This window comes from Nomascus leucogenys, chromosome 2 (assembly GCF_006542625.1).
Source record: "Nomascus leucogenys isolate Asia chromosome 2, Asia_NLE_v1, whole genome shotgun sequence".
Classification (NCBI taxonomy): domain Eukaryota; kingdom Metazoa; phylum Chordata; class Mammalia; order Primates; family Hylobatidae; genus Nomascus; species Nomascus leucogenys.
This window is the reverse complement of record NC_044382.1, coordinates 35,560,203-35,579,515: the sequence shown is the minus strand read 5'-3', so window position 1 is coordinate 35,579,515 and position 19,313 is coordinate 35,560,203. Positions and strand designations below refer to the sequence as shown.

The 19,313-nt window shown below is 42.2% G+C and overlaps 1 protein-coding gene across 6 annotated transcripts in view; it reads left to right on the top strand.

Moving 5' to 3' along the window:
- The window catches only part of ARHGAP26 (Rho GTPase activating protein 26), a 471,824-nt gene that overhangs the window by 356,275 nt on the left and 96,236 nt on the right, over positions 1 to 19,313 (top strand). For all 6 annotated transcript variants that reach the window (XR_004033269.1, XM_030827217.1, XM_030827197.1 and 3 more), the window contains exon 18: positions 7,158 to 7,317. Coding sequence is in view for 5 of the 6 variants with exons in the window: in XM_030827217.1 (XP_030683077.1) it covers positions 7,158 to 7,317 (160 nt within the window). In the remaining variant the exon portion in view is untranslated. The remainder of the gene's footprint in view (positions 1 to 7,157; positions 7,318 to 19,313) is intronic.

Below are 19,313 nucleotides of genomic sequence, written 5' to 3'. Positions count from 1 at the left end.
CTGGCCAATATGATGAAACCCGTCTCTGCTAAAAATACAAAAGTTAGCCAGGCGTGGTGGTACGCACCTGTAGTTCCAGCTACTCCAGAGGCTGAGGCAGGAGAATTGCTTGAACCCGGGAGGCAGAGGTTGCAGTGAGCCGAGATCACGCCATTGCACTCCAGCCTGGGCAACAAGAGTGAAACTTAATCTCAAAAAAAAAAAAAAAAAAAGCAAAAAATGAAAGAAAGAAAGAAAAGAAGTACTATTATGATTTGAGGTTTTCTTTATTAATTTTTTTTGCACACAAAAACAATAAACATTTTCTAAAAATACATACAAACAAAAAGATACATATCAAACATATTAGGAAGGTTGCACATGGGAAGATGGGGAATAGAAATGGGGGGTGGAAATTAAAGAAAATAAATGAGAGAGGGACTTTGTATGGATCAATGATAATAACTCAATCCTCTATTTGACAAAGAAGAAGGAGAAGGAAGAGGAAGAAAAAGAAAGTGGGATAAAGGATCAGAAAGGGAGGAAAATAGAAAAAATTAGAGTACGACTCCAGGGTAGACCTGTTTTGTTGTTGCTGGGTTGGTTGGTTGGTTTGTCTGTTGTATTTTTCATATGTTTCGCCATGTTGGCCAGGCTGGTCTCGAACTCCTAGCCTCAAGTGATCAACCCGCCTTGGCCTCCCAGAGTGCTGGGACTACAGGCGTGAGCCACCACGTCCAGCCCCCACATTGCATCTGGCCTCCGTGGTAGACCTCCAGACGGGGCGGCCGGGCAGAGGCACTCCCCACATCCCAGACGGGGCGGCTGGGCAGAGGCGCTCCTCACTTCCCAGACGGGGCGGCCGGGCAGAGGCGCTCCTCACTTCCCAGACGGGGCGGCCGGGCAGAGGCGCTCCTCACTTCCCAGACGGGGTGGCCGGGCAGAGGCACTCCTTACTTCCCAGACGGGGCGGCCGGGCAGAGATGCTCCTCACTTCTTCCCAGACCGGGGCGGGGGGTGGCGGGCAGAGGCGCTCCTCACATCCTAGACGATAGGCGGCCGGGCAGAGGCGCTCCTCACTTCCCAGACGGGGCGGCCGGGCAGAGGCGCTCCTCACTTCCCAGACGGGGCGGCCGGGCAGAGGCGCTCCTCACTTCCCAGACAGGGCGGCCGGGCAGAGGCGCTCCTCACTTCCCAGACGATGGGTGGCCGGGCAGAGGCGCTCCTCACTTCCCAGACGGGGCGGCCGGGCAGAGGCGCTCCTCACTTCCCAGACGATGGGCGGCCGGGCAGAGGTGCTCCTCACTTCCCAGATGGGGCGGCCGGGCAGAGATGCGGCGGCCGGGCAGAGATGCTCCTCACTTCTTCCCAGATGGGGTGGGGGTGGGGGGCGCGGGGGGCGAGCGGGCAGAGGCGCTCCTCACTTCCCAGACGGGGCGGCCAGGCAGAGGCGCTCCTCACATCCCAGAGGATGGGCGGCCGGGCAGAGGCACTCCTCACATCCCAGACGGGGCGGCCGGGCAGAGGCGCTCCTGATTTGAGGTTTTCTATAGATTCAAAGTATTTCATAATTTTTTTTACACACAAGAGTGAAAAGAGGAGAAATACAAATAGGTAGGGTACGGAAGTCTTTGAAACATAAGTGGAGAAGATGCGACCTCTTGCCCCAAGCAGAAGCAGGCCACTAGGGGTTCCTGGACAGGATACCAAGCGAAACTACCAACTAACAATGTGGCTTTAAATTGGCACTTGCTGCTACTGCTACCACTTTCATCACCACTACCTCGACAGCCACCATGACAAGAGCAGATGTCATTTATTAAGCCATTATTTCATGCTAAGGGATTTACTTGCAGAATCATACTTAATCAGCCTTTCAAGTTTACAAGCTACAAGCTACATATTATTGCTCCCATTTTATATGTGAGGAAACAGGTTTAGAGAGGCCAGGTGACTTGCCTGCTGCCATCCAGCTGTTAATGTCTGTCTGATTCCAACTACTGTGCTATGATCTTCCTTAGCTTTATTGTCCAAATTTGCAAATTGGAGAGAATATTTGTACTTTGTGCCTCTATAGCAGTATTTCTCAAATAGTAGTTCTCGGCATATAAGTGGCTCATGAAAACAATTTATTGGATAAAAATAGAATTGAATAGGATAGGATGGGAATAGAAAATATCAGAGTGTGTCATGCTTACTATTCCTGAAAACTTTTGTTTCTGATATGGTGTGGGGGTGTGTGCCTGTCTGTTTATGTATGTGTGTATTGCTTGGTAAAATATACTTCCTACCTTGGGTCATTGTCAGAAAGTTTGAGCGCTACTATTATAGAGTTATTACGTAGGTCAGATAAATGTAAAAAGTTGTAGAGCTTTTTTAAAAAGTCTAAAACGCTCTGTAAGCCTAAGTTACTGTTTAATATTGGAAGCTGAAGCAAACAAGTAAGAGATGGTGGATAAGTGGGATGGGGTGTTGCTGCACCCATCCAACCCATGGTACATTGTGAATCTGTCACTACATTGTACCCAGAGGAGCCGGTACTCCTCTTTGACGTTTTTCAACATAGCATTCTAGGCCTCAAGATGAAACTTATCTGCAAACCTTACAATAAGCTTTTGTATTGTTGGAATACTTTAGGACCAGTCTGGTGTTTTAAAGTACTACTTAGCACTTACAGAGCTCTGGCTCTCATTTAAACTCTAGGAAAACAGATGTGATCCCTATGACAGCCTGGGGGTGTCTGCCTTACAAGCCCCACAAGGGTTGGCTACTGTCTATTCCCATCATAACACTCTCTCTGCCACCAGCCCCACTACCTTCTTTATCTGGAAGTGATTTACCTCCTTCTGCCTCTCAAAGGATATCAGACCAAAACAGAGTCTCCATCTATTTCCCCTTAAAGCAGAGGTGGCAAGAGACCCCTCTGCCAAGGCCATTTTCGTGAAACACGCGCTTTCCTCATTGATTCCAGTTCATGCAGGAACTGCCTGAAACATGGGGTACCTACACCTCCCCACCCCCAACAACTGCCCTGAAGTCATGCCCCTCAGGAGATCCACTGCTTCTCAGTGGATGCAGCCATTCTGATGATCACAGAAGAAACTGGGTCTCTCCCAAGTGAATATCACATGCAAAACTGTTTCTCTGCAGCATCCAAAGGAAGCCTATAGAATTGGCAATTCTTTCAAAAGACACCACAGCAGAGTAGTCCATGTGGACATAGGGATCTGAAAGGTATGTGTCAAAGACTCCTTCACTGCAGTGTGAAGTGTATAAGAAACTTCTCTGTGTAGATTTTAAGTCAAGACTCAACATGACATTCTGAGCCGTGTGAGGAGGAACTCAGACAGCTCAATTTAGCAAAGCAGCAGGTTCTCTGTGTTTTATAGACCTTGCTAATGAACGAGTCCCATGGCCTCTGCTGGACCGGCTCCCCAGTGCTCTGCCAGCCTGTTTCCCACGCATCTGTAAATTCATCTAGCTATAATGGATGGCTGGTGCCTGCAGAGGCTGAGGTCTAGGCCTTTCTGTCCGGGATACATAGAGATCTCAAGCCATTAATAATTCATTCTGGAGTAATGAACATAGCTGTACCAAGTTGTGAGCAGTAATAATCAAGTGACGGATCAATTTATTACTGCAGTGTGCTGAAAGATAATGGTCATTAATAATGAAAGGTGTAACTCCTCCCACCCAAAAAAAAGTTTCCTAAGACTTAGATCAATGTGTCTTTTAAGTTCTAAAATAACATGGATCATTAAAAGGGAAATGAATTATGCTGGGTAACCTCAAGCTTATTTATATTCAGGGTTGCTAATCCAGAATTACTATACCTTTTTTCCAAATGCTTTTGGGCACTGGGGCCTGCAAATCAGAGTAATTATTACTCATTAATTAAGTCTAAGAAATGGAACATAGCTCAAGACTTTGAAAAGGGAGGTTGGGATAGTTGAGATACATTCCCCCAAAATCATTTGAAGTTTAATGAATAAGTAGCTGGGTTGGGAATAATTGTTTTAGGCCTACCCAGAAACTCCCCTCATCTTTTAATGCCTCAGTGAAAGCTCATTGTGCACCTCCTGTGCCAAGCAGTGTGCTCAGCACTGGTGCTACCAAATAAAATACCATACTTCCTCTTCTCAGGCCTTGGTAGGGATGACAACACTGTGTAATAAATGCAGAAGCAGGCCAACACTTCTGCCTTCACTGGGTATAGAGGATTGGAGAAAGGTGAGAGGAAAGTACAGAAAGGAATGGGCCATTTGAGCTGAGCCTTGCATATTAACAGTTTGCCAAGCAAAGAAAGCAGCAAAAGAACATTCCAGGCAGAGTAATGATATGGACAAAGGCAGAGAGGTGTGGAAGTGGAATGAGAGTGAAAAGTGAATTAGTATGATAATTACCACATATCCCATGCATTATCACATTTAATCTGTACAACATTCACATGAAGTAGGTATGTTATTCACCCAACCTCTTCTTTTTTTAAAAAATGAGGAACCCAAAGCTTAGAAATATTGAGTCACTCTGCCCAGGGACCCAGAGCTGGGAGGTGGCACAGGAAGGCCTAGTGGTGATTTGAGGAAAGGTATGCTGTTTTATAAGAGTTCAGTCTTTGTGTTAAAAATAGTCGGGCAGGCCAGGCACAGTGGCTCACGCCTATAATTCCAGCACTTTGGGAGGCCAAGCTGGGAGGATCACTTGAGACCAGGAGTTCAAGACCAGCCTAGGCAACATAGCAAGACTCTGTCTCTACAGAAAAATTTAAAAACTAGCCAGGTGTGGTGGCACATGCCTGTAGTCCTAGCTACTCAGGAGGCTGAGGCAGGAAGATCTCTTGAGCCCAGCAGGAAGATCTCTTGAGCCCAGGAGTGTGAGGGTGCAGTGAACTATGATCATGCCACTGCACTCCAGCCTGGATGACAGAGAAAGGCCTTGATCACACACCGGGGACTGTTGTGGGGTGGGGGGAGGGGGGAGGGATAGCATTAGGAGATATACCTAATGCTAAATGACGAGTTAATGGGTGCAGCACACCAACATGGCACATGGATACATATGTAACAAACCTGCACGTTGTGCATATGTACCCTAAAACTTAAAGTATAATAATAAAAAAAAGAAAGAAGGAAAGAAAGAAAAACAGTGGGGCCCACTAGAGGTTTACAGTCGTCATTATCAGAACAATTAAACAATAAAAGCACTGCTAAACATTCACATATGCCATGCCATTGTGTTCTCACCAGGGGAGGTGTGAGAGCTGAGTTTTAGGTGGAACTGCTGATAGCAGGGAGGATAAAGCTGAAGTTAGAGGTTCTTGGGTCAGGAACCCTAGTTAGGAGGCTGTTACTTTAGTCAGATGTAGTGTGGAGAAGCCTGACGGGGAAAAATGATCATCATCCAAACCATGTGTTTTTATATTGGTCTACAATTTGAAGGTACTTTCATAAAAAAATAGCTTGTTGATTCACTTGCACATGGGACTTTTGTGACAAGAGGGTAAGTTTAATGATTTAGCTCTTTTGGGAGGGGAAGTATAAGGACATAGAATTTCCTTGCCACACAGTGGAGCTGATGTTGAAAGTAGTGTTGTTAAAAGCAGCTTGTAAATATGCATACTTGCTGATTGACTGAGGCACAGAACCAAAGTCTCTCCCCCTTGCCAGGTCAGAATTTGATCATCTGCATTAATTTTGTCAGACTGGAAATGTGGTGTGATTTTGGGTAGAATGGAAAACATAAGTAAAACCAGGAGACTCGGCAAGAACTAAGAAAATGTTTATAAAATATTCTTTATGTGGACCAGAAACAGGCCACTCTCCCTGCTGCAGGTGTTGCTTAGCAATCAAAAAGCAAATCCTCTTTCTAACTGGGCTGTGCCACAGTTAAAGTTTCATAAACCTGACCATGCTCTGCCCACCTTTAGAGGAGAAAGTTAAACTCTTAGCCCTAAAAAATTATAGAAAAGTACACATCTGCTAATAAAATTGGTTGATACAGTATTTCAATAAAGGCTCAGTTTAAAAACCAGCACTTAAGGCAGTATAATCTCTTTAATTCCTAAAAAAAAAAAAAAAAAAAAAAAAAAAAAAAAATGTGTACCAGAGAAACAGTGAGAAACACTGCAGGCATTTATAGAATTGTGTGAAAAAATACTCCATATAAATAGCACTAAATGCTAGGGAGGTAGGTCTGTGCAAACTGCCTGTCTCTACCAAATTTGTCTCTAGTTTCAAGTTAGTAATGAATAGCTTCCTTCTTGTAACAAGTGATTTAGAGAAGCTCTTGATATTTTCTCAACAAAACTGAATGGCATTAACTTTTAACTTATTTGTTGCCAAGTAGATGATTTATATGTTTTTATACATGGGGCCAGCAATTGAACAATTGAGTTTTATAGCTAGGTCCTGGTGGCCTGGGTATGGAGTTCAGATACATCTTTTGAGTAGTTGTTTATTCAAAAATATGCCTACGTCTTTAGCAAATTACTCACAGGGTCAGCGACTGTTGACCCTGTGTGTTTGTTAGACTTTGATTATAAGTGACAATATAAACACAGCCACATAGATGAATATACGCTAGTGCATTTTTATTTCTGTTTATGCCACATTTCACTTAATATGAGCCACATGTTTAACCTGATCGGCCTTTAATACTTTAAATCTAAAGTGCTGAATTTCCTTACTTGGTTTTAAATATCCAGATCTGCCCATTTTAAAAATTATGTCTATTTAGTGCTTATGTTTGCAGATATATTAAAGCCATCAAGAGGTTTTACATTTGCCATGGAGAAAAATGCTAATGATTGCAGTTTAAGCAGATGCCAAGTACATAAATTGTAATTAAGAGGGATTAGCAGTTACCTGGACTTGCGAAACAGGGATTCAGATGTTCAAAGGTTAGTAATTTGGCAGATGGTTGCTTTGGTTGGTTGGTTGTTCTAGGCAAAATGGAAATGATAAAGCGTGTCATATCCTGAAATAGCAAAATAGCCTGGATTCTGAAAATTTCTGAAATGTGGTAGATTTTCTGACTTCTGTGGCATCTGACAATGTTCCAAGTTCTGGCTCCTACAGATGAGGAGTCTGTAGATAGGAAGATAGGAAGGATACAGGGTGGTTGGTATCTCTGTGTACACAATTTCTCTCATTGGTACCTTTTCTTTTCCTTCCTCCCAGTGTTGCTAACAACCACAAGCAGAATTTGATGACGGTGGCAAACCTTGGCGTGGTGTTTGGACCCACTCTGCTGAGGCCTCAGGAAGAAACAGTAGCAGCCATCATGGACATCAAATTTCAGAACATTGTCATTGAGATCCTAATAGAAAACCATGAAAAGGTAATATGTAATTGATCACTTGCAGTGAAGAATGTACCTGGGGGAAAGCTGCATTGGAATTGACCTTCAGAGTTGGCTCAGATTTGCATTGCTAATCGCTCTTACACTGTCATGATGATGAAGTTGCTGGTGGTGGTGGTGATGGTGGTGATGATAACGTAAGGGTGGTGGTAAAGGTGTCAACCTTGGTAGTTATGATGACAACAGCGGTGGTTATGGTGGCGGCAGTGGTGGGTAAAATTGATTGAGCATTATGTGCCAGGAACTGTGTTAAATACTTTATATATATATTGTTATTTTATCCTCACAACAATTCAATGAAGGAAGTACTCTTATGAATCTCATTTTGGAAACACCCTTTGCCCATTTCTTACTTGACTGTTTTCTTATGAATTTATGAGTTTTTTAAATTTTAGGGATATTCAACTTTCTTCATTTGTGTTGCAAATATTTTTACCTATAGTTTGTCTTTCAATTTTATAAATGGTGTTGTATTTTTTATACAGTTTGTGTGCGTGTGTCTTTATGGTCTGTCTTTTCTTTTGGGGAATTGGGGTTCCTAGTCTTTCTTTCAAAGGTTTTCCTCATCCCCCAATTTGAAGAATGTTAACGCAGAGCTGCCCTTATAAAACTGGGGAGGAGACATAAAGCTTCAGTCCTCTGACCCACTTCATTGCTCTTACGAGCAAATCCGTATGAAGCTTCTCAGAACTTGTGCAGGGTTCCCTAAAGCACCATTTGGCAGCAACAAATCTGGAATCTAATAAAAAATGCTGTTCCTCTTAAATAAAAACTTTGCCTAGAATGGCAAATTAATCATGCACAATAAATCCAGGATCTGACCATGCCTCACCACCTACATTGATAATGTTGTAAGCCACCACTACCTCTTGTCTGACTTTTTACAAGAGCCTCCTAATTTGTTTCTTTCTTCTACCCTTGGCCTGTCAATTCTGGTATCAGCCACCAGAATGAGATTTTTTTAAATGTTAAGTCAGATAGTATCAGTTGTCTGCTAAGAATTATCCAGTGGCTTCCCATTTCATACATTCGCCCACATAGTCTCTGTCCTCTTACTGTTACTACTTGGTCTCGTCTCCTGCATCTCTCCTATAGCCATCTTGTTTCTGCCTTGCTGTTTCTTGGACACCACAGGCACATTCCTACTTCCAGGCCTTCGCAGTTGCTGTTCCCAGTGGCTGGAACACTGTTCTTCCGTAAAACCACATGGCATATTTCTCACTTCCTTCAAGTGTACTAAGTGAAGCCTACCTAGATCTCTCTGTTTAAAATTATAATCCCAACTTCCTGCATTCTCTTTTCCTTTTATTCCACTTAGTCTGTTTTCATATCAAAAGACAAAATCACAACAAGTTTAGTTTAAAGATGTTAACTGACTTTTATTTGCGATTCTAGAATTGGGCAACACCTCATTCTGTAAAATAGAGTGAATGTTCCAGTGAGCTGAGCAGAGGAGGTTGGCTTTATAGACAGAAAAGGGCTAAAGAAGAGAACAAAAAGCAGATTAATTGTTTAACTTTCCTTGTAAAAGTTAAAGCAGAGGGGACTTCCTTCTGTGCTGACTAAAACTAGCCTGTTTGGGGATTTGCCGGTTATCTCTCCCCTCCTTTATTGGAAGGTCAGACAAACAACTTATTTTTGGCCTGATGGTGCAGAAGTGACTGCATTTTTATTTGGTCTCTTGAGCCTAGGGCAGGAGCTCAGTCCAAACCAATGGCCTCCTGTCAATTTTATTTAACACATAGGACTTCACAAATTATAGAGCATGTAATAAAATTTACTTACTGATTAGATCCATTGGCTTTCTGACCTCTCCAAGCGTGTGTGCTTCAGGAAAGCAGGGACGTTGTGTTTGTTCCTCAGTGGGCACTAGTACATTGGTTTTGGGTGAATGTGGCAGCCAGCCTCCAACATGGCTCCCAGTGATCCTGTCCACCAGTGTTCATTCCCTTGTGTAGCCCCCTCCACCTCTGAATAGAGCTAGCCTACGTGATCAATAGAATATTGCCGAAGTCATAGTATATGACTTCTGAGAACAGTACATGTACATTACTCTGGGAAGGTCGTCCTTCATATTCATGGGGTTTGTTGTCTTTGTGAAAGCAACTGGAATAAGCCATCTTGACTCCTTTTTCAGTGTAGCTTCAGGCCCAGCCTGGTATGAAGCAAGGAGATGCTCCCTCAGTCTTTTTTGGAAGTCTGCGGTGTTCACCTCACAGCAATTCTAAGCATCCGTGGCTGTGCTCTGGCCTCTGGCGTTCTGGAGATAACACTTTGTATAAACTCCCTGCCAATAGAACTTAACTTTAGCCATCAAATCCAGGCAATTTTGTGTCCTCAGAAGGATGTTTTCAGAGACTTACTCTTTAAAATCCACAATGTTGGCCAGGCACGGTGGTTCATACCCGTAATCCCAGTGTTTTGCGGGGCTAAGGTGGGAGGATCATTTGAGGCCAAGAGTTTGAGACCAGCCTGGGCAAAATAGCAAGACCCCCATCTCTACAAAGAATAAAAATGAAAAATCAGCTGGATGTGGTGGCACATGCCTATAGCACTAGCTGTGGGAGGCTGAGGTGGGAAGATCACTGAAGCCCAGGAGTTCAAGTTTACAGTGAGCTATGATTGCACCACTGCACTCCAACCTGGGTGACAGTGAGATCCTGCATCTCAAATAAATAAATAAAATGTTTTAGAACATAAAAGTTCATAGTATTTAAGGTCTTAGTTAATATTTACCAACCATTTCCTTAGACTTGGCTTTAATTTTCTATAATAGAAACACACACACACGCATACAAACACACGATGTCTAGGGGTGACTATTCTTCTGTCTCTAGTCTTAGTGTCAAAAGTTAGGCAAAATCCTGAAACCCCACTTGAAGAAATGCTTTCCAGCAGCACCTTTTCATGTGAAACAAGTTTGCTTGAAACAAGCCCTACTACAGGGCTGAAGTATATATCCCCCATAGCGACTAGCACAGTATTCTCTCGTGTTGTTAACATTTTATATAAGGTATTTACTTTGTGCTTCGGAATAATCATTAGGAGGGCTCTAGGAATAAACGGAACATAGCACTGAAAAGAAGGTGTGGAAACCTAGGCATCTAGCCATTGGAGCCACTCTATTGATGGAGAGATGGAGAGAGCCATGAGATGTTTTAATTTTCTATTGCTATATAGCAAATCATCTCCAAACCTAGTGACTTAAAATAGCAATTATTTTATTACTCTCAATTCTGTGAGTCAGAAATTTGAGAAGGGCTCATGCGTGCCCCTTGTGGTATCAGCTGGGGTGGTTTGACTGGGACTGGAGGGTCCAAGGTGGCCTCACTCCACACAGCTGGGACTTTGGTACTAGGTGTTGACCAGAATGCCTTGATCCTCTGCCACAAGACCCCCCTCTTTCCAGGTGCTGTCCCATCATTCAGGAGTCCAGCCCCAAGTTCCAAGAGGGCAAACAGAAGCAGCAAGGGCTATTAAGGCTTAGGCCTGGAACAAAGTATCATTCCTGTCACATTCTGTTGGCCAAAGCAAGTCACAATCCAGCCAGATTCAAGGCGGGGGGGAGCTAGATGCCACCTCTGGGTGGGAGGAGCAGTGTGTGCACACAGGCGTGGGAGGATTGTTGACCGTTATCTCTGCAGGGGATCTATGGTACCCAGCAAGTTTGCATTTAGTTCCCTTTAGGAATCACTCTGCTTTCTTATCAGTGGCTGATCCCATGTGCGGAGCATGGGTAGCAACCCAATGTTTTTATGGAGAGTGCTTTTCCGCCTCCTCTCTGCATTGCCATTTTTTATTCAACCAGGGGCCTCAGGCATCTGGTGGCAGTGACAGTTTCAGCCCTTAAATGCCCTTTGTGAGCCTCGGTATGGAGAACCAACTCATAAATATCTAAAATTGGAGAAACATTTTTAAGATTGGCATTAAAGAAAAAGGAAAGAGAAGTGGGTAATTCAGTTTCTTTAACCTGGTAAAACACCTCTTTTTCAATAGAAGGTAAGAGACCTCTGTGTTCTAACTAGCTAAGGCATACAATCTTTTCTCTCTTTGCCTACTTGTCTTTCTCTTGTTTTCCAAGGGTTAACATTAGACATTCAGCTGAGGGTTAATAGTGAACATGATCTCCTTTATTTTGTCACTCACATCCACACACCTTCAAGATAGTAACTGCAAGTCTAGAAACACCCTCTCCCCCAAACCCAGAGAATCCATCTATATCTTCCTCGTGGGAGTCATAGTGATGTGTTTCACACACAACTTGTGTTTGGTCAGATAGTGGGCACTAACGACCTGCTTACCCTGTCACAGTGGTCCAGAACTTCTGTCCTCCACCTATCTCACGGACCTGGGAGGGAAGCAGTGTTTGGCACAGTTCTGGGAAATAAATATCCTAGATTAGGAGGAGACAGAGAGGAAAACAGCTAGGAGATATGATATTATGTTTGGGGGCTCACGGAATTTTTCTTTTTCCATGTTGGTAATACATACTGATTGCTTACTCAATTAAAATTAATGAATCCTTTAAATGAATACAGTCCAGAAATAATAATGATGATAGTAATAGCTAACTTTTACTTACAGCTTATTGTTTACAAGATATTGAGCTAAGCAGCTTTATATCCATCATTCAATTTTCACAGCAACCCTATAAGGTTAATATGTTTAGCTCTGTTTTTATAAATTATAAGCCTGAAGTGCAGACACTTGAAGAAGCGGCTGATTAGGAGAGGAACAGGGGTTGAACTTAGTACTACTCTCAGAACCCAAGCTATTAAAATCTACTCTAGTTAATCTCTGTTCAGTGCAGTAAACATTTTATTGAATATTTACCATTAGCCAAAGATAAGTAAAATAGGTCCTTCATTTTTCAAGGCACTCCCATTTTATCAAGATAGAACGAACTATAATACAGTGTGCTAAATGACCTCCAGTAAGATGAATAAAGTGTTATGGCATCACTGAGGATAAATAATTTAATTCTACTGGCACTGGGCTCTGACAGATCAATAGAAATTTTCTAGGCAGAGAAAGAGTAGAGATAGGAGGGACAGCCACGCAGAGGAGCAACGTTAATCAAGTTGTTTGTATTAAAGTGACATAGTTGTGAAAGACTGTGGGTTATTTGTTAGCAAGTAGTGGGTGACAATGCCAGAGAGTTGGATTCAGTCCATTTGCTAAGGGTCCTGAAAACTATAGGAAAAGGTTTTTAACTGACTCCTGAAAACTGGGAGCTCTCAGAAGTTTCCAAGTGGGGGCTAGAATGATTATGTCAGCACTTTAGAAAGACATCCTTGGAAGCTGAACCAAATAGTACTTTGATTGCTGACATCAAAATCACACATTAAATAAATAACAACACAATAGAGTTAACCATACTGTTCTAAACTTGCAGCTCAAATAGTGTCACCTTTGACCTACAGGCTTTGCTTGGAGGTTAGAGAGAGATTCTTAATTTGTTTCTTTTTGCCAGACTTCCTAAGGGGAAATACTAGCTCATAGCATCATTTCCTATTAATGACTCCATACCCTGGACTCTCCTTGAATTATATGAGAACTAAAGAGTAGATTTGATGGTGTAGCTCTTTTTACCTACAGTCAAGTTTCAGAGTTGAAAGCTCAGATGGCAAAGATTTTGGCTCTTCCCACGCTATGTTAAGGTAGCAGTCAGTTATGCAAAATTACCATTTCCGTATGAACAGAATCTTTTCCCCAGACTCACAACTTATCACACTGAGTCTTGAAACATAAAGTAGGCAAAAACTTAAGGTTATGGTTAAAGCAACCAATATTTTTATGCTTCCAGCTAAGATTTTCAAACAAAATATTGAATGCTGTCCTGGTCCAAGATCTCAAAGCCCAGAAATTATACTTCTTACAAGGTTTTCCCTTTACTTGGTGTTTTAAAGGCTTACTTGCTAATGACTATGACAATTTTAGATGTTTAAGAAGGCCAACCATATCAAGAAAACAAACTGCTTGCTTTTCATAGTTTTGGTTCAACATGAAATTTCAGGCTACTTTGTGTGTGTGTGTGTGTGTGTGTCCCCTTGCTGTTAAACTCCAACACATAATAGTAGGATTGCACTTGTTCTGTAACAATCCATGCTGTTTCTTGTGGCTGTGGCACTCGAAACGGTTTCTGTACATGGAGCAGGGTATATGTGTCTTCATGTGTCTTCATGTGTTATGTACCACAGGCTTTTGCCAGCATTGCCTCTTTTGATGCCTATTAATGTTTGACAAAATAAGTTATAATAATTCCTTCCCCAGTCCATCAGTTAGCTTTGGAAGAGGTGGGAGTGTTGATCCTTGAGCTGTTAATTCTCAGAAATCCCCAAAGATCAGTGCCCCTTTTTAATGTGTTAACTTTTAACCTCAGATGTCAAGGAGAGGAGCTAGCAATCATGGATGACGCCACTTAACACCTGCACTAAGCACTAAATCCTAAGCGACCTCACATTCCCAATAACGTGCTAATGGCTTACAATGTAGTTAGCTCAATTTGAGTTGATTTGGGCCACCAGTCTGCCTTGATCTGCTTTTACCAAAATATTGGTGACACTGAAATCCATTGCACTAGTTCTGGACTTTGTGCACAAAATGTGCATTAGTTAATAAAATATAGTTGGTTTGGCTACTGACAGGTGTTTAGAAGTCGCATTTTATTTCTTTGATATTTCAAACAGTTGTTGATATGCAAAATTAATAAAAAGGTATGCCAGGATGCTTCACTACATTGAGACAGTCGTTGGTACTCTTGCCTGCTCAGGAAGCTAATCTTGTCCTGTGGTCACCGCTTTTGTAATTTGTTCTTCAATTTTTATTTTTAAATTTTTTGTTGACTTTCCTTCCAATAGTTCTTGCTTGTACTCTTTTTGTTCCTCTCCTTGTTAGGGTTCAGAAGCAAGCTAGATTTACTTGGGTGTTGAGCTAGAATGCTTCTGCCACAGGGCTATTTTCTTTTTTTAGTGGCAAATGCTGTGTAAGATACTCTTCATTAATGTGATAAGGTAGGTTGTGCATTTGAACACATATATTTCCCCCAATAAATCCCAGATAAACCAATAATTGTTTGAATTGTGAAGCTCCTTTAATATTACTCAAATAAAGGTGGAGATTGTTGTTGTATTTTAATCTATCCATCTTTGTCAGTAAAGAGAACAGGAAATAGAATCTTTCTGGAGATATGGAAAATCACAGCTCTCCATGGATTACCCAAGCTGTCTATATATACCCCCAGTTACTAAATGTAATTGGTTCCTTTTGAGAGATTTTTAATACAACTACCCAAACTACTTTCTAAATTGTTGATCCCTCTGCCAAAATGCTGATATCAACAGGGCATAGGACTTCCAACTGTCCTTAAAAAACCTCTGCAGTTACAGCCTCTGAATTTGGCTTCTTAACAGTTACAATCCATAAACCCTGCTAAGACTTGCCTGGCTTCCACTGTGAAGGTGCTGGGTTTATGGCTTCTGCGAGAGCACCACGCAGTCCTCAGTCCCATTGTCTGTCATGAGAAGGAGCGAGCTGTGCTCAACAGTTGTAGGTCTACATTCCTAATGCGTCAAACAAACCAATCCCACATTACTAGGGACCCTGGTGCATTTGTGTCTTGAGAAAATGCTCAGTCTCATTTCTCGTATAAACCTTTCTGTTTTGCTTTGTAATCCCCAGGCCTCTGCTGTTGATTTATTGTCTCAGAGCTACTTTGCAGTTATAGACTAGGAGCTCTTCATCATGACCTAATTTCCCTCCCATAAAAATCACAGCACATAATAAAGAGTATACCACACACATTACAGGGAGACTCCTAATCCTTTTAAATTGCAGGCACATGTGACAGATGGGATTGAAGAAGGTCTAAAAATGTGTATGTGACATGGATAAGAACAAATTCCACAAGTGTCAATGCTCTGCAATGTCAAGATGGGCCAGAGGGGGAATCAGTGAAATTTAAATTTTTTAGACAGTGCAAGGGAATAAGAACAGGAAATTCTGTCATTGCTGTAAGCAGTTAAGATCAATGTTTTGCAAAGAGCAGTAATTATATTTACACTTATAAATTAAATCCTCATGTCCTGACTGCAAATAATCCATTGTTGAATCTCCAGTTATTTCCCTTCTTGTGTGTCTCCTTTTTTATTGACTACAGTAATATCTTTTGAACACTGAATGTCAAACTGTATTAGGCGCATCAGTCCTCACCACAGTCCTGGGACTTTTTACAGATAAGGTCTCTGAAGGTCAGAGAGTTATATAATTTGCCCAAGGTCACCGAGCTAGTAAGTGACTAAAATCAGATCCGCTAGACTCCAAAACTTATGTCTTCCCATTTTGTCCTCTGTCTCTCAAATTAACAGTAGCTGTAGAGACCACAAGTGCTTAAGACCCAGGCAGTCAAGCCATCTAGGTCCCAGTCCAGCTACACTCCTTATCTCTGTGACCTTGGACAAATCAGTGAATCTCAAGGGGTCTCAGTTTTCTCATCTCAAGAGGGCAAGAATAATAGTACCTCCCTTATTACATGGTTATTGTGAGTAAAATAATCCATGTAGATAATCCATGTAAATAACTTAGCATGATAAGTGCTCAAATTCTGTTTGTTTTTATTGTCATTTATACCACCACCATCTCATGCCTACTCTTTGCCACATACTGCACTGAGCATTTTATGTGCATTGTCTTTTCAGTAGCTTTGCGAGGCAGGTATTAGATCCCTGCTTGCACAAGGGAAACAGACTCAGAAGGGTTAATTATCTTGACTGAGATTACATAGCTAGTAGGTAGCAAAGTCAGGATTTGAACCCTACTCTGTCTAGCTCCAAAGCCTGTTTGATTTGTACCGGTATGATGATCTTAAGTTCCTTTCCTGTATTTGATGTGATGATAGGGCAGTGATGTCAGCGTCAGTGATGGTGAGGTCCGTGTAGCTGTAGGTGTTGCTGCCCACTGAATGAGAAGCAGAACCAGGATCAGCCCAGGTCTGTCTGACTGCAGAGGCCAAACTGCCCCTGACCACTGCGACTTGCAGCTTAAGGTGAAACAGTAGCTTGGTATTTATGGATCTGCTAATTCCACTTACAGGAAGCTTGAAATTGGGGATACTTAGAAGAGTTACCCAGAGTTATATTTTTGTTTTACAATTTTATTCCCCAATAGCTTCCAGAAGGCTTACAGTCTTCCTTCCTTTTATCTCTAAGACATTCCTGACTAAGTCGGAATTACTTTGTGAGTTTGGACAGTATTAACAGGGCACTTGGGGCAGAAAATAAATCTCCCCCTTTTGTGTTAATTTGGAAAGTCTCTGTGAAATGAGTAGATTGTTCCAGCCACATGGTAGAGCTCCATAAATCCATGGCTCATAGGTTATATGAGCTCCTGCTTCTGTCATTCAGCAGGGTTGTTTGCACAGTGATTCTTCTCTACAGACTGAAGAAAACTTCACTTGATTCTCTTGAAATCATCCCTTCCAAAATGAAATAGGATTGGAATAGCCAACAAAGTTGTGAATAATTCAGATTCTCATTAGAATCCCAACTCGAGCCTTTAGCATAGAGGCAAACCCGTGGCCAGACAGTCAGCAGGCTTTAAACAATTTGCATGTGTTCAAGTGTCAGAGTTAAATAAACAACAGTCACTTGGGGAATGATTTTCCAGAGTCATTAATGAAAGTTTGTGTCGTCTGCTCTGACTTGATCTAATTTGCAAAGGCACCCTGTAACTTGGAAGAACGTGTAATAGTAATTATGATAATCACATGTCTGGCACTGGACATTTTGCAGTGTGCTTCCTTGCACATTATCTCATTTGATCCTGAGAATAGCCCTATCAGCGGTCTTCAGGAGCCTGGGCCTGGCTCACAATGAGACCCAGGGAACTGACCCTTGGGACTGTGGCTCTTGCCCATGGCAAAAATCTCCTTGCAGAGCTGATTCTCTTGTGCTTGAATAACTTAATTATTTTAGAAGAAACAGCTGATGAGCAGAGTGAACTTCTCCCTCGTTTGTTACCATGTCTCCTCTTGCTCTGCTGTATATAAATATTGTCTTGGAAGCAATTTTTCACGCATCTGTCTAAAGCCATGGTCCTTCCTCACCAGTTACTCTTTTTTGTTTCTCCAGCATTTACTACAGTTCTCAGGAAATAGTAAAAGCTCACATTTTTGTTGACAGTTGCAATTGAAGTCCATGTTATTTTTGCTCCCACTGTAATTGGGTAAGGATCTCATTTTCAGTAACTCATTAGAAAAAAAAGAGACAAAATTTGGAGGCCAGAGGCAAAGCAGGATGAGCGGGGAAAATAATGAGAACCAGGCCTATTGCTAACTCTGAATTCATTTTCAAATGCTCTTAGCAAGGGATTGCTGAAGGTGCTGTAACTGAGGCCAGAGGCAGAAAGGTACTAGAAGACACTGTTAGGTTGAAACGCATCCTTGTATGTTTGGGACACCAGATTTTGTAGTGAATATTGCCTGGAGATTAGCCGAATGAATGGCTACTGCAGCCCTGGGACTTCACTCCTGGTCACTCTCCTGCTTAGCTGTGTGGCATTGTAAGATAGTCATCCAACTTGCTATGCTGTTGGCCTCCAGCTTAGAGATGCATCATGGGATGCATCTGCCTAGCACAGTGCCTGGCAGGTGCAAAACTCATACATAGTAGCCATTTTTAAATGTCAATGATAATGGTACACAGTGAGGTTGTCACCTGGGGATGGCCAAATAAACAGTAGGGAGAAAGCTTCTTAGAGATTGCAGTCCTTGAGCTTTTCTTTCTATTATAGAGGCTCAGTAAGAGACTGGAGATGTTTGTAGCACTGGTAAACTTGTTTTTTGGGGTTCCAGCTGCTCAGGAAGTTAGGAGTTTTTTCTTGCTTTTACTTTGTTTCCTTCTCTTCTTATTCCCTTGCCCCAGTTGAACTCAGCTACGTGTAGTGATTCAGTTTATCTTGTTGAAAATTTTCAGTCCTCTAGGGAAGATATGACACTGCTGTTTTCAGACAGCTGTGTTTAGGAATGAGACTGATTTAACCAGCTGGCTGGCATCATTGGAGCCCGAGGACCCGCCAACCCATGGAGAGCAGCTGTTTGGGCTGAAATTCTTATAATTCTTATGATTTTGTTTCCTACATATCGGCTTTTGAGTTCTGTTTTTAAATGCACACAGAAAAGGAGAGAGGACCATGAGAAAGACTGATGTGTCTAGGGCCACTCATGGATGAAAGGTGGCCCTAGACACATCAGAGACTGTTAGGAAGAGACTGAAAACTCAGGAGGGAGGAGACCAACTTCAAAGAATAAGAGATGGTAATGAATGGATCCATACATTTTGATTTTTCAATATATAGTGGGGGTGTTATGCAGCTATTAAGAATCATGTCTGGGCCGGGCGCGGTGGCTCAAGCTTGTAATCCCAGCACTTTGGGAGGCCGAGGCGGGCGGATCACGAGGTCGGGAGATCGAGACCATGGTGAAACCCCGTCTCTACTGAAAATACAAAAAAAAAAAAAATTAGCCAGGCGTGGTGGCGGGTGCCTGTAGTCCCAGCTACTTGGAGAGGCTGAGGCAGGAGAATGGCGTGAACCCAGGAGGTGGAGCTTGCAGTGAGCCAAGATTGCGCCACTGCACCCCAGCCTGGGCGACAGAGCGAGACTCCGTTTCAAAAAAAAAAAAAAAAATCATGTCTGAAGTTTTTTTAATGAATGAGGAAATACTGTATAATGTTAGATGAAATGTATATGATACAAACAGAATAAAGAATATAATTTCAATGATGAAAACTGTGTGTTAACATTAACTGGGATAATTCATACAAAGTATTTAACTTAGTGCCTGGTGTGGCAAGGACTCAGTAAACTATAGCTACAGGAGGGCAGACTCTCTAACCACAGGACATGTTTGCCTCCTTCACTGTTATACCCATAGTGATAAATCTACTATAAAAGAGATGCTTAAAAGGTGTGTGTTGATT